Below are 11,563 nucleotides of genomic sequence, written 5' to 3'. Positions count from 1 at the left end.
GTTTTGGTGGAAGGAACAATCTCTACACAGGTCTCTGTGTCGTTAGATGGCTGATGAACCTGAGATGGAGGCGGTCCTGTGGATATAGGTGAAGGAGCGAGGATTGGCTGCAATAGACAGTGTTGCCAAATTCCCTTATTGGCAACGTATGAACACAAGGCATTCCTAGAACAAAAGAGGTGAGGCTGCAGGTGGTAACGTGTGAAGAATTGAATGTGTAGTAACCAAAAAGATCATGTGTTTTACACAGTAGAAATCCTGTGGACAGGACTGTTTAATCCTCTGACGTGGGTATTGCTAATGCTGAGTTCCCTAACAAGTGAATGGCTACTCTTACCTTTTCTTTTCCCCACCTTCTGTTAATAAGAGACCAGTTGGTATAAGTTTAACCCCTACATTTGGGGGGTTTTAATGTGCCAAACAAATCCGTCTTGTCAGAGGCAACTTTGGAAGTCTGGGCTAGCTCTTTGGTAACTAAACAACTGAATTATTGCTGAAAAAGAATACAGTTAGGGTGCTTAAATCAGCAGATTTGAAAACTAAGAAAGTGATCTGCAATTGAATCCTTATTACCTAATATTCCCCATCAAGATCTTTTCAGTAACTTTGAGTTGTAACGTGCTACAGAGCTCTGCATACAGTGAGCTTATGTGAAACTTGGTAGTTGTTTTTTTTTTAATCAAATTTGTGAATGGTGAAATAATTCTAGCAGTTTTACTGGTTCCAGGAATCTGTTTCTTCCTGCAAAAGGTGACCTTCCTGGTTCATCACTTGTGCTTGACTGTCATTTAAAAAATAGAACTGAAAGGAAGGCGATGCCTTTTTAAAACAAAATGCTGCTTGATCTAAATCTGACCTAGTGTGTGGTACCACAGAAATAATCCTGCCTGCACTTGGGGCTGATGGGAGGGACCCATCAGGTCCCTTAGGTCAAGAGAGACAGAGTAACAAGAACTTTTGTTGTAAAACAAACTTTCACTGTGTAAGCAGATACATTGAAATTGTCCATCTACAGATGGGGTTATCCTACAGATGCTGCCTTGCTTTTTTTCACCCCTTCCTTTAAGGGAGTCCTTTCTGCAGACCTGAATGAGAGGCATTTTCTACCCAGTTTAGCCCATAATTGGCTCTGTAAGTTGCTTAATCAAAACTGATAATGCAGGGGGAGAAAGGAAGCAGTGAAGATGGTACATCCTCCTTTCGCGGAGAAGAGAGAAAAACCTGTTGGGCGGGGATGGGGGAAGGCAATGAAGACCTGTTGGTCACGGGGGAAGGCATGACTCTTACCACTGCAATCCACTGGGCTCCAGTTGCTGTATTTAAAGGATCCAGTTCCTACAGAATCACGGGAAGGGGTTAGTGAGATCTTTGGGGAAGGCTCTCTGAAGTCCATGTTGTATGGGGGGAACACCAGTGTTCTCCGGACCTATTGTCGCAGCCTTAAACCCCTACACTGTGCTTTCTGAAGTCCCACAAAAGACAATTCGAGAGTGGCCTTATTTTTCCCCTTGTGCAACGATCTTAAGTCTGGATTTTTTCTGTTAAGTGAATTTGATAAGTAAGCCTAGCACAGAGAGGTGAAACTGGTCTGGCATAAATGAATCCTATTTAGAATCCCTCACTTCACTATAAAAGCATTAGGTTAAGCTTGTACAATTCTTGTGTTCAGTCCCGTGACTGGGTTAGCCTTTAATTTGCAATCTCACTGAAGTGTACAACTATGTAAGAGTTTTTGAAATTGGATGGTAAACCCTACAAAGGAGGTGATGCAAACAAGATGCTTGCATGATAACAGGTTGAATGTACAACCTTAATTTTATATAATGCCAACTATAAAAACATGAAAGCTTTGGAGGCAGTTTTAAAGACCTAAAAATATTTAACACCGTAATAGAAATGTTGAAGAACTGGATGATATTAAAGGCTTAATGGAAGGTCTAAGGGATGGTATAAAGATGTAACTATCTGCAGGAGTTTCGGGGCCCTTAGCAGGAAAGTAAGAGCCCACCTCACTTCTGCTTGTTTCCCTAGAGAGGAGGCAGTGGGTCTTTGGTGAGTCTGCTGGAGTTAACTAATTTTTATGTTTTGTAAGAATGTGCAAGTCATTTAACCTCTTGCATATGGGGAAACTGAAAGAGGAGGAAAAAAAAGGGGGTTCTTCCAGCTCTGTACAAGGCTTTTGTGGGTGTGTCAAGCACTAGCGTCTGTACCAGCCTGAAATACTGGCTTAATTTTTGTGGTGGAAGGAAACAGTGAGGCAATTCTGCTGAGGCGATCATGACAGCTTAAGAAAACAAAACCCTGGGTTGATTGGGTTTATTTCTTCCCGCTCTTAATTACATGGTAATTCCCCACTGTATACCACAGAAGTCTATTTAATCAATGTCTCCTTTTTTTTTTCCCTTTTTTTTTTTAATTTTAGAGATAATGAACAATGTGTTTGTCCGTGCCTCTATCAATGTATCTTTAGAGCACTGCTGTAAAACAATGCACTGCACAGAAAAATCAATGTGTTCAATAGAGGTAGAGCATTGTTCCCTTGGGTTAATAGGCAGCCTAACTGGCAGTCGCTTCCTTCTGCCACATGTTCCCTCTAACATGTGTCAGAGGCTTACACTGATCCTCCACCGCCCTGCAGCCACCCAGCACTAAGCTGATTTTGCTGGATTCTCCGGTATTTCATTCCTTCAGTCCTCCCCTCCTTCCCTTCCAACCACAGCAAAGGCGTCAGAGTTCAGCAGCAGCCAAAAGCCCACTCCTGCAATGAATGGCGATGTGAATGAATGAATGGATGGTTCTATAGTCACCGTCCACTTTCCTGAGCAGAATGTGGGTTTATGGGCAATTAAATGAAAGATTTGGCACAGAGGCAATCTGGATTGCATGCGTTCTCCTCTTTGCTGCTCTGCAGAAGTCCAGGAAATTTGGAGTGGGTGCTGGGGGAGGAGGGAGCAAGGTGGAAGAAATCAAGATGTTCCTGAGTCAGGCAATGTCATTACAGGTGCCAGTTTACACTAATTAGGTGTCTACCCTTGAATAAATAAATAAGTGATGTCTTCAGTCCTTCCACCTAAATGCATTTCCTTCTCAGGAGCCTTGTTAATCATTGCTACGGACAACTGGATGTTGAAAGACAGCCACTTGCCATTTTGGATTAGGATTCTTGGCAAAAAGGTTTTCTGAATTCTGCATCTAACAGACGGATTTCTGCTTGGAGTAAGTGAAAAAAAAAAAAAACCACCCAGAAACACCTCCCCAAAAAAACAACCAGGATTTTGTATTTATTCTCAATAGGTCCAGGAGGTGTGGTCCAAACTGAGTGCCACAGTCTTGTCCTTGGGACCACAATTCACTAGGCTTTCATAATTACGTGTTTCAGGTATGTGGCAAGGCAGTTTTGGCTATGCTACTTGGGACTAAGTGGGAAGCTCCATTTCGGGGATCGATCCTTCCATTGGGGTTGCTCCCTGAAGACAACATTTTTACTCCCTGCTGTAGTAGTTTAAACTACTAGTGAACTCTTCATAGTTTCCCAGGTGCATGAGTTGTCTCTGAGAGGCAGTCTGAGGTTAGAAATGCCTCCCGAGTAAATCCAGCACAGGCCTGGATTTCCTGGAATCAGAGACTACTCCCACAAGTGTCCTGGTTCTTCTCTCAGATAACTTTTTATGATGTAAGTGGGCACTTTGAATCAAACTGCCCTATTCCCTTGCCCCCTTCCATTTTCCCTTTGATCAACTACTCTTTTCCTTGCAAAGAGAAACACCACATCCTATGTCACGTTAGATCAATTAGCTTCCTCATTAACATCATGGCAAGTGATACTAAGAGCCCCACAACACCTTTGCAATAAAAAGCTTTGTATTTGGGTTCCTGCCTCTTCTGAGCCACAAGTCAGCACCTCGCTCGCTGCCTCCCCTCTTCACAGGTTTTTCCTCAATTAATAAGCCAGGATTCCTCAACAACTCCTCAACGAGGCAGGCGGAGAGTTCAGCACACCAGCAGCCCAACTGCTGTTCCTTTGGCAGCTGTGAGCTCGTGGTAAGACCACCTCTGCGAAGGAAAGCTTTTAGTCCTGCTTACCTTCTGTCAGATGTGGTCAATAATGACGGATAGCAGCTGTACCCAAATGAAAACGCAGCTCGCAGGTTACAAATCCTTAGGGCATGGCATTTGAAGTGAATACAAGTTTGAAACAAATGTTTTCAGCTACACTAAGGCCACAAGGTGCACGTGTAGTTGGAGCTCCCTTTGAAGGACTTGGGCAACAAGAACAAAGGAAGAATATTTTCAAAAAAATAATTTGAAACATAGATTTCTCACTTCTTGTATTGGGATTGAATGTAGTTATTAAGATGAAAAAGGATATGAGAAGCTGAGCCAACATAACGGGCCTGTTGCATGTGAAGTACTAAGAGCATTCATCTGTGCCAAACAGCCTCCTACTTCCCACGTAACCTGCTAAAGAAACATCCCTAATCAAGTCACGTTCCAGCTGGCTAGAGCTGTCCAGAGCTATGTACTTTTTTTTATAGCTCTGGGCACAATTTAAAATGTTCCATGTGATATCTGAGCATTCAGAAAATGAAAATTATGCCCTGGGCAGGCTCAGTGTGGCTGTGTCACGTTACAGTGACTGGGACCTTGGGTTACTCGTGGTCTAGGTTAAACTTGAAGTCAGCAGATGACATAAAACAGGGATTACAGTTCAAAAAGTGGGCCTCAAACATTGCATTTTGAAGTGGAAGCTTGCTGAATCCTGTCTCTTGCCACTGTTAGAGAGATTTGCCACCACAGGTAGCTCTGTTTCCCCTCCTGTAGTTTTCCAGAGGGGAACTAGATTCAGGCAGATGAGAAGAGACCACCAACCTAGAATGACAGCAGAAGTGGAAAATTCCTGTCTGTGGCCCAGAGCATAGATCTTTCCTCTGCCTATACTTCACATTTTTCCATCAAACTTGCCATGCAGCCACACTGCCTCCCAGGTGACAAGTGGAGATGTGGATTTGGGATGGGAACAATGATGCACACAGAGGCCTTGCTCAGGAGCAGAAGAAAAGCTCTTCCAGAGCTCCCCAGGGCACAGGTGCCTCCTCTCCCAGGTACAACAGGGCAGCCCTGTCACCACAAAGGTGGCTCTGTAAAAAGGCAGTTGCGTGGGTGCTCCAGAAGTCGTCAGACTGGTTATATTTGGCTGTACGGACAAAGAGGAAAAACAAATCAAGTTATCAAAGATGTTACACAATGTTATTTTACTTACTCTTTATTTTCTCTAGAATGCCCCCAGTTAATCCTGCTGAAAAATAAGTACAAACCTTGTTCGGCTGGGAAGGGGTTTTCCCCAGACCAGTGAGTGAATCACAGCCCTCCCGAAATTATTTCCTTCCTCTTGTCAAAGGGCCATTTGGTGAGGCCAAAGTACTGCACTGGTGTCAGGCTCTGGTGTGCAGGGGAGGTGTTTCAGCTGCATTATTTCCATGCTGATGAACTCATTCCATGTCTCCAGCAGCACCAGTGCCAGGCTACCAGGGCTTCCACAGCCCGCCACGCCAGGAGGCCCAGCTCCCACAGAGCCTCTCCCTCCGGGGTGCCAGAAACACCATAAAGGAAGCTAGGAAACACAGCAAGCCTAGCTCAACTCATCTTTATTGTCTGGTAATGAAAACGTCATTTTTATGTCTGGTAATAATAAAAGAGAAGTCCCAAGCCAGAGAGAGACCTGCCATTTTAAGCGTATTTGACCTTCAGTGAGGCACTGTGCGATAAAAGGACTTGCTTTTCTTGTAAGCCTGCTGCACACCCCTTTCACCAAACGGTCCCTAGTTCACGTTCCTTGAAAAAGAGTGAATTACAGTCACTTCACAGTGAATTAGTAGTCCCCTTCCCCGTGCTGTTCACGCCCCCGGGTCACCCCTGCTACCCTTCCCCGCCGGGCCTCGTCCCCTACGGGCACCGCGTGGCGCTTATTAACCATTAATTTCACCCCCACGTTGCCCCTCGCCCTTAACGAGGCCCTTATAGGCGGAGCCGCCCTCCCTCAGGTCCCTTTTCTGGAGGAATTTCGAATAAAAGCCGCCGCCGCGGCGGCTGCGCCTCAGGGACGCTCGCGCCTGAGGGACGGTCCCGCCTGAGGGACGGTCCCGCCGCAGCGCCCCCTGGCGCCGCGCCCGCTCCCACCTGCGCCGCCTCCCTCCATCCCTTCCCGCAGCCCCGCCGCTGCCGTGAGGGGACGGGACGGTCACGCCATGAAGCTGCACTTCAGCATCACTGCCGCCGAGGAGCTGCGGGAGAGGCGCGGGGGGAGCTACGTGGTGGGCGCGGGGCAGGGTGGGGAGCGGGCGATGGGGAGCGGGGCCAAGGCGCGGGTCTGACGGCTGTGTGCTTGCAGCTGTACTCGGTGTGCCTGGAGGGCTTCCTGCTCGGCAAGGCGCGGTACAGCCAGCTCCGCCGCTGGGACGCCCAGGTGAGGACCGGACGGGGGTCGGGAGGGTCGGGGGGCACCCCCGAAAGCCTCGGTGGGGGCAGCCTGGCGGGGTGCGCCGTCGGGCCCGGCAGCCAGGCCCCCTGTGAGGGGCTGGGGAGCCAGAGGGGCTCTTCTGGCCCTCACGGGTCCCATGTGGGATAGGGGTAGTGAGTTGGTTTTGCCCAAATCCGCGTTATTAAAGTCTTCCTTCACGCTAACAGCACGGGGAGGTCCCGAGCATTGCCCTGACCTCCACCTGGCCATGGCACCCGGCCCGGTCCCTCCCAGTGCCGTGCTGTCAGGCGGCCAGAGCTGCTGCTCCTGGGGCACCTTGGTGTTTGCAGGGTGAAATCCAGCAGCAGCTGAGAGGCAAATCCAAAAAAAAAAAAGCCTATCAAGGGACGTGGCAGAAGGGTATGGTGAGCTGCCTCAGTGGGAAACGTTGGCCAAGCAGCAGCTGTGGGTTCCACGTATCACTTTTCCTCGGCCTCTGGGAGAGAGGTGCAACTGCTTTATCTGGGTATTTAATCCTATGAACAACTCTGGAAAGTGCACAGAGGTCAGTCCAGGTAAATTGCAGGGTTTTTTGGTTTTGTTTTTTTTTTTTTTTCATAAACCAGGGGTTAATCAAGTGTTGGATCCTTTGACCTGAATTGCCTAAGTGTGTACCTCGGGAGTGACCCTTTCACACGGGCTGTTACTAGGCTATTGCAAAACAGCTGGAACACAGGCTTAGAGTATTCCAAGAAATAGTGGGCATCAGGGAATAATACATGGTCCCAGCTAACTGAAGTGGAATTTCAGGGTGAATTTGCCTGTTTACGTCACTGCTTTTGTTTTGTTTCTTGCCCAAGTTGCCTCTGTCCCTTTCCCTTCTAGCCTTCCTTTGGTTTTCTTAGAAAGCTAAAAGGGAGCATGTGGTGTTGAGCTTCTCCATGGAGGCAGAGTGGCCACCAGCTTTCTCTTTGCTAGCCTGATCTTTCTGGCCTTTGTCAGTCTTTGGCTCCAAGCAAAATCTCTCCCAACTCTTCCGTCAGTCTGGGTGCACACTGTCATCCCTGCTGAGCAGCCTTAATTTACCTTGACAACCCTTATTTTCAGGCCATGTTTGATGAATGCTTCTAGTACTAGTCAGTTAGGTAGGTCCTCCTTCTTTTGGTAGCCTCCTTACTGTGCTCTCAGTTGCAGTGATAGGACCACTCTGGAGCAGTTTTTCAGCCAGGTAACTCTGGATGGGGATCAGTCAATCTTTCCCAACCCTGTGACTGCACAAGCAGTTGGAGTAGCACAGCTGAAAGACAGCTGAGTCAGCAGCAGCCCTGCTATGGGAAGGAATGTTTGCTGAGGTGTGCTCTTGTGCCCGAGCTCTGCAATTCTTTTCCCTGTGGAGGCTCTCACAGTAATATTTTGCTTTGGTTAATGAAGCATTTTGGATAACACATCTGAACTCATAAACCAGCTTATGTATTTGCTTGCTTTTTCTTTAAGGCTTACTGTTTCTTGCCCAAGAGGCTTTAACTTCATTAAGGCTCTCAGCAAAATCTTTCCCTTCTCTGCATCCTTTGTAACTGATGGTTTGCCTCTTGCTGGGCTTTACAACTCATTAGCTGTTTTTTATTCTTAATTCCTTCATTCCTGCTGTTGGTAGCTGCCATACTTGGTCTTTAAGCTTACAACTACACTGCTGTCCCTTAATTGTTATCCCTGTACTTATGTGAGGTTGCTCATCTATAGTTATTATATCCTGTTCTGCTTATTTTGCTTGAAATGCTCTGTTAAGATCGAGAAATGCACACATACTGTATCCTGGAGTTAAGACTTCTTATAATTTCACCCTCTTGAGCAGATCACACATAGTGTCCACAAAGTCCCACAGGTGCAACAATTATGTCATAGACAGATGCAGAACATGAATTAGAAGTAGGCTTCCCCCATGGACAGATTTGTGTGATTATACTTGACAGTATTTCTTGAACATTGGTCCAGAGGATGGGTTTCTGGCCTCTCTTGGATGTGGTGTTGGACTATTTGTGCCTCTGATCTCCTTCAGGGTAGCAATCAGCACTATGAAAAGGGAGATGCAGGTCAACTAACACTGAGCAGCACTTCTTAGCTCTAGGTGCCTTACCTCGAAATGGGGTTCACAGTTGAAGCTGAGTGCCCAAGGCAAATGGTATAGAGGGAGGTGTGAACAAACAAGAACGATATCCTAAAAGAGATCTTGCTTAGAAGGAGTTGTTTAGGCAGGGCTGGCGGAAATGCTGAAGAGAAATGGGAGCTTTAGCCCTTCTCCCCTTGTGGAGATAGGTATTTGGCTGTGGATTTCTAGAAGGTGCCTGTCTCAGTCTGAGGATTTACTGAACCTTCCTCTGGGAGGTAGGGCTTTGCGTTGGCTGTAAGAGGGTCCAGAGGTGGGTCTGCCTTCTTCCCCTTTGCCGCCTCTTTTAGGAGCTAGAGCATTCACTTGTGGGAAATCCAGTTTTCATCCCCTCCGCTATCTGGAGTATTTAGTACTAGCAGAAAGAAGGACAGCTGGAGGACCAGTCTCCCTTTGCTTGGGATGAATGCCGTACAATTTGGGCCACGTTCCTTGTTGTTTGCACTTGCTGAACTAAGACTTGTGTATCCATTCTCTGCAAATGACCATGAGCAGCTTCAGCAGGAGTGTCAATGGCAGATGGATGTGCATTTTAAGGATCTAAGCTTTGACCCTAGGTTTATACAAGAAGAGCTAAGGCAGTGCTCTGTACTGTAGTAGTGTTCTCCTCTGACTTCAGTTCTGTGGGGGCTGCACACAGACCAGAGCTCTGGGTCTTTATTTTGCTTATGGAGAGGTAAGGCTCTCTTCCAAGAATACACAAATGACAGGAACTTCTAGAGTAGGGCTAGAGATTAGCTGGACAGTGATTTATGCACTGAAAATGTTACTGGATTTCCTTGAAATTGAACAGTTGCTAAACCCAGGCTGTTCTGGGTTTCCAATGTTGTGATGTTTACATTTAGCTTTTCAGTTTCGTAGCTGTTTAGCATGTCCCCCTCTAAACAAGTATCATAATAATGAATCTATGTTCTGTTGTAGGACTGAAAGGAACAGATTATTTCTTGCAATTGTTGGAGTATTCACTGATTTACTTCAAGGCAGGGAGTAAATAGGAAGTGTCTTCTGTAGGGCTAAGAGTGAAATGTGACACTGATGGATTCTGGTCATGATGCCAGCCTCTGCTGAGTCATTTAGGAGTGTCTGTGATTGGTATGAACAGCTGTTGGGAAAATAGTTCTAAAAAAATCTGTAAATCAGAATAAAACAATTGGTAAAAAGGAATTAAATATAGAAAATGTTTGGGGTTTTTTTTAACTTCATTTAGCCAGTCATATACCAGAATAGTCTCATATCTTTGACTGCTTTTGTAGTTTCTGCATACCTATATTTTAATTTCCACACGAAACATGTTTAAGCATTTTTAATCTTAGAATGGTGTCTCCTCTTTTTCTTAATATTTAATCAGGTAACTGAGAAGGAAATGCCCAGAGGCCTGTTCATTCTGTATATAATCCATGCATAATAGCTTTATAGTTACAATGCTGCTCTACTTTTTTTCAGGTTAGCAGTTTTGTTTCTGGTGCTCTGTCTGACTCTGGCATCTGCACACCTATGATGGAACATGGCCCTGGGTGAAATAACTTGTCTAGACATCATAGGCAGGACCTGACACCAAAAAGCAGACCTATGGGATTAGACTAAGTAGGAGATGATGGATTCTGGTCAACTACACTTTAAAAGTGATGATGTCTCCTGTTGAGGTGGGGAGTACTTATTGCAGAAAGATGAAAAAGAAACAGCACCAACTATGACAGGTGTCTTTACTCCCCTTTTTGGAGAGATTACCTCTTAGAGCTTAAAACTACCATATTTAGGGAAGCTGCTCTATCTCTTTTAGGTAGAAATCTTGGAGAAAGAATGAGTACCTCTCCCACCAGGTTGTAACGTTCTGTCTGGGCTTCCAGCATGGTCAGATTTAAGCTTGTTTTCATGATCCAGTCTCTTGTGTTCTCTCCTGCCACTTGTTCTTGAAGCTGCCTCTGGGGTGGGGAGCTGGATGTGGAGCTATGCCCAGCCTCAGTGCTGGGCTGTGAGGCAGGACTGGCCCAGGCAGCTGCTGGATGTTGCTGACAGGAGCTGCACACAGCGTCGGCAAAGGAGCTGCTTGGTCAGGCATGCAGAGAGGCCAGAGGATGGGAGTCCTCCCCTTGTACAGCTTGTGGAGCAAGATAACTTGGAAGTACCTGTCTGGTCAAGTAGGTCCAGTCAAGAGAAAATGGAAGTGCACAGGGCACCCTGGCTTGGGGCTGAGACATGTGTCTTCTGCAACCTAAAGCCACTCCACAGAAACACACCCAAAGCCTTGAAAAATATAGTCAGAAGCAGATTTTGGGTAGGGGACCCATCTCTTATGGTGGTGTTGGCTTGGCAGGGCCGCAGGCAGGTGGCACCTGGCACCACCAGATACAGCGTTGTTGTTGACTTACACTTAAAACCTAGCCTAGGCTGTTGGGTTTGTGAAGACACATACTGGCTAGTTTCATTCTGCTGGCATGGAATTTCATGCTGGTGGCTGATAGTCTGGTGGACTTTTGGCACTGCACGCAAATGCACACTTTAAGTTTATGGGTTTTTCTTTGAGATGTGAAAAAGTGTAATCAGCCTGGAGAAGTTTCTCTTCTCTGTAGCCCAAATCCTGAGAACACACAATTGCATTTCAAGAAGCTTACCAAGCAGCTGGTACTGAGATGAATTAATTATTTTTTAAAGTAGGCCAGAGTCTCTGCTTGTGCAAACTGATGATAACAGACAGCACAGCTTTGAGTAGGTGAGGCACGGCCTGAACGCAGAGGCAGGAGAGAGGACCTCCTTGTTGGCAGGGTCACTCTGGCTTTCTGACTTCTGGCAATTTTTTTGCTGTATCTCCTCAGTTTCCCTGCCTGTAGAGCAGAGATAATATTTTTTCAGTCTCTGGGGAAAGATCACATATGTGGAGGACTTTGAAGATAAAAAACACTCTATACTAGCTATTACTGTTAGCTTTACATAAAACCAAAGCA

At 46.2% G+C, this 11,563-nt stretch overlaps 1 protein-coding gene across 2 annotated transcripts in view; it reads left to right on the top strand.

Moving 5' to 3' along the window:
* Positions 1–6,245: 6,245 nt before the first annotated feature.
* The window catches only part of SNX31 (sorting nexin 31), a 31,579-nt gene continuing 26,261 nt past the window's right edge, over positions 6,246–11,563 (top strand). For both annotated transcript variants that reach the window (XM_014965578.1, XM_014965577.1), the window contains exons 1-2: positions 6,246–6,311; positions 6,389–6,463. In XM_014965578.1, coding sequence (XP_014821064.1) covers positions 6,246–6,311; positions 6,389–6,463 — 141 coding nt within the window. The remainder of the gene's footprint in view (positions 6,312–6,388; positions 6,464–11,563) is intronic.

Source organism: Calidris pugnax, unplaced genomic scaffold (genome assembly GCF_001431845.1).
Source record: "Calidris pugnax isolate Ruff unplaced genomic scaffold, ASM143184v1 scaffold41, whole genome shotgun sequence".
Taxonomy (NCBI): Eukaryota; Metazoa; Chordata; class Aves; order Charadriiformes; family Scolopacidae; genus Calidris; species Calidris pugnax.
This window is presented reverse-complemented; position numbering and strand designations above follow the sequence as displayed.